The sequence below is a fragment of the Chlorella variabilis genome (assembly GCF_000147415.1).
Source record: "Chlorella variabilis unplaced genomic scaffold CHLNCscaffold_25, whole genome shotgun sequence".
Lineage (NCBI taxonomy): Eukaryota > Viridiplantae > Chlorophyta > Trebouxiophyceae > Chlorellales > Chlorellaceae > Chlorella > Chlorella variabilis.
Window position 1 is genome coordinate 236,023 of NW_005435063.1, and position 3,547 is coordinate 239,569.

The 3,547-nt window shown below is 65.7% G+C and overlaps 1 protein-coding gene across 1 annotated transcript; it reads right to left on the minus strand.

Moving 5' to 3' along the window:
* Window positions 1–1,005: 1,005 nt before the first annotated feature.
* CHLNCDRAFT_139511 (hypothetical protein) lies at window positions 1,006–3,265 on the minus strand (the record flags this gene model as incomplete). The annotated part of the gene is made up of 9 exons (XM_005844032.1): window positions 1,006–1,178; window positions 1,367–1,499; window positions 1,628–1,711; window positions 1,932–2,045; window positions 2,168–2,266; window positions 2,460–2,544; window positions 2,658–2,755; window positions 2,906–3,103; window positions 3,230–3,265. The coding sequence occupies 9 exons, from the start codon at window positions 3,263–3,265 to the stop codon at window positions 1,006–1,008; spliced, it is 1,020 nt and encodes a 339-aa protein (XP_005844094.1).
* Between the last annotated feature and the right edge of the window lie 282 nt (window positions 3,266–3,547).

The window sequence follows — 3,547 nt, forward strand, 5'->3', positions numbered from 1 at the left end:
CTACTCAAGGGAACCGGGGGAGTCACTGTGCCAGGGCAGCAGCATGCTCCTCATGGCACCGGTCGGCAAACCGGGCCAGCCGGCCCTGCCTGGCCTGGCCGAGGAAGGCGGCCAGGGAGGGCAAGGCGTGGCCGGGACTGTGGAAGAGCTCAGCGTACTCCTCCCTCAGCCCAGCGTATAGGGGGCAGTCATACACTGCGTGGCGTACGTCCTCTAGAGGGGCCTGGCGGTGGGGGCATGGGCGCTGGGTGCGGTCCAGCCGCTGCCACCGGCCTGTCTCCTCAGCCATCCAGTGCGACCCCGTGCGCCACTGCGCCAGGCGCACCCGGCGCCGGCGCTCGGGCACATCGCACAGGATCGACGCAGGCGTGTAGGCCTCCGCAGAGATGCTGCCCCCCCACACGTCCTCAATGTACCGCTGCACCTTCACGGATGCGTGCGTGTACGAGGCAACATGGCGCTCCAGGAGCGCTTCCGCCAATTCAGGTATGGCAACCCCCAGGTATGGCAGTGACGCGGGCCGGGGGTTAGAGGAGGAAGCGGTGGGGAGGCAGGGGCTCAGAGAACAGGTCGGGGAACTCGAGGCGCAGGGGGGCGTACAACGGGCAGACCAGGAGCATGTGGGGGCATCCTCAATGCCGTCGTGGCAGTGGGGGCAGACTCGCTCCTCTCTGGGGCGCCGCTGCCAGCGGCCGGTGGCCACTGGCGGCAGCTAGCAGCGACGTGAGAGCGTGGGCGGCCGTTGCACCTGGTGTGGGGCCCATCATGCTGACTGGTGTAAAAACGCTGGGCAGAAATGGCAGGAGCGCTCGCAGTCGACGACACAGAGTTGTAGATTTATTAGAACAGCCACTCATCAGATGCGATATTAGAACAGTCAGTCATCAGATGCGAAGGGTCTGTGGGGGCTCTGAAAGAAAGAAAGCTGAAGGGGCTCCGAAAGCAAGCAAGCGTGAATATATGAGATGAAATCTGGAAGGGAGGACACGGTTCCAGGCCAGGCGCTCAGCTCTGCGCCACCGCCGCCGCCCGCGTCATCTCCACAATCAGCTCCTTGATGCTCTTGCGGTCGGTGGCGGGGCGCGGGAAGGGCAGCCGCGCCTTGAACTGGTCCTGGCCGCGCTCGCAGGAGACAGTCATGCCCAGGCGATCGATGGACATGATAGCGGCCTTGCTCACTGCGGGGGCAACACAGTGCACACGACAGAGGCAGGTGGGGATCACAGCACTGCAACACTAGCAGAGTGTACCAGGGGTTGGAGCACTGACCGACTGAAAAAGAGCAGCATCCATCCAATACCGCACAGCACTCCCCACCCCAGAAAGCTGCCACTAGGCATGCCTGGTCCCAAGACCCCCTTCTCACCTGTGATGCCCACGTAATGCTTCATCATCGCCACCGTGGCCTCGGCGTGGTCGGCATTCATGTGCCCCGCCACCGGCGCCGAGAAGGGCGCCACGGGGTCGGGCTGGGCGGCGCCATACTCCTCCTCTGTGATCTGCTTGCAGTGCATGCGGGGCGAGCGGGCGGGGTCAGTGTGGGGTGAATGGTGCAGGCTAGGGCGGCACACCACTGTCCACGGAGCTGCCAGCTCGCGGCAGGACCGCAAACGCCAGGCCCGCGCACCTTGCCCGACGGCGCAAAGCCCGCAACCAGGCGCGCCGACACGATTTCGTTCATGCGGAACAAGCCGAAATCTCCGAACTCAACCTGCAGAGACAGACGGGGGGAGAGAAGGTCAAAAGGCATGCTGAGTCCCCCACCACATCATTTGCAACAGATGCCCCAAAGAGGCAGTCCCAAGGAGCGAGTGAGCAGCCAGCCAGCCTCAGCAACTAGTCCCCAATCGGCAGGTATTGGTCTGCCTGAAAACTGCCCCTGCCCCCTCTCACCCCAACCCAGACAACAAACGGGTTCCAGCCCCACCCACCCAAACGCTGCTGGGGTGCTTCGACATGTAAACCTCCTTGGCTGCAGCCCGCTCCTCCTCGTTGGAGATGGGCGCCGCCTTGCCAATCAGCGTGACGTGCCCGTCGGCGATGCCCTGCAGGGGCAGCGGCTGAGGCGCTGTGACGGCCACCCTCGCTGGCCGGCGGCAGCAGGCAATGAGGCGTGCAGCCCACCGTCTGAAGGAGCTCTTCAGGCAGGGGAAGGGCGACGACGCACCCTGAACGGCTCTGCCATCACGGTGAATGAGCAGCGCCCGTCCTTCTTGATGTCGGCGGTGTGGGGGCTCATGGTGGAGAAGGCAAACACGGGGCGGCCCTGCAGGGCGGCGGAGCACGAGGGCCCCGCGAGGGAGAGGCGCGCAGGCGAGCTCGGGCTGGCTGGCAAACCCTGCTCCTCACTAGGGCGGAGCCAGGCGTCGCAGCAATGGGGCAATCCTTTCCGCCTGCCATGCATGCTGCCCAAAGCTTGGCCGGACTGCTAGCCTCGCCAGCTTGCCAGCGGGGCGCACCTTCGAGTCTGCCGCAAACTCCACCACCGACCCGCTGGGGTAGCCCTCCAGCTCCCCACGCGCATTGGTGGACAGCACGCCAAACCTGTGCAACGCACGCCACGCACACCGGCACGCGTGTGAGGCCTGCAAGGGTGAAGACGCAGGGGGGCCGGGGCGGTGGCGGTGGCGCAGCCAGCACGGCGGGCCCCCACGCACTTGCCCAGCGCCACCAGCGTCCTGGCCTCCTCCGCAAGGCTGATCCGCGCCGCCGTCTGCTGGTGCTCGCGGTAGGCCAGGATCTCGGGGTCGGTGGCCTGGAGGAACACGCGGGATGTCGCTCCCTTGTCAGGCCAACAGCTGAGGGGCATCGAAACCGAGGGGAGTAGCGGCGGCGGCAGCGTGAAGCACTGAGCGGGCGCCATATCCCCCTCTGCCACCCCCCCAATCCACAGCCGGCTGCTCACCTCCAGGTTGGCGGCGCTGTTCTGGGGCGCCTGGTGTCCGCGCTGCGGCTCCTCCTTCTCTGCCTGCTTCTCTGCCGCGGCGGGGCCCGCCTGCTGGCTTTCCGCCCGCGCCGCCGAGGGCACTGTGCGCGGCTGGCGCCGCGCAGATGCACCCTGCTGCCTGCTCGACAGCGCAGAGCAGCCCAGGCGGCCTGGCACCTGCAAGGAAGGAGAGCAAGTGCCGATCGATTCCACCAACGAGGGTAGCAGGGCCAGACAGGCAATCCGATCCACGGCCAGGACTCATAATTGAGGATCCAAGCAGCGACAAGCGCGGAACCTCACCGTCTTGCCAATGCTTCTCGCAAGCTGCCCCCGCATGTCTGGCCACGCGAACTTGTGCAATATACCCAGAAATCACAGAGACAAAGGGCCTGATCCGACCATTGGTGGGCCGAGTGGGGCCCGACCACAGCTGGCGGCAGCGCGAGAGCGGCGCCAGCTCGCGCAGCTCCAGGCGGCGGGAAAGGTAAAGGTAAAGGTGGGGAAGAGCCTCCACAGGCTTAACTTCCCGGTTTTAACGTCTAGCTTTAGACCATTATTTGATCTGCCCGACGCGCCAAGTGCAGTACCCCCCACTAGTAGTGAATGGGTCCCGGGGCG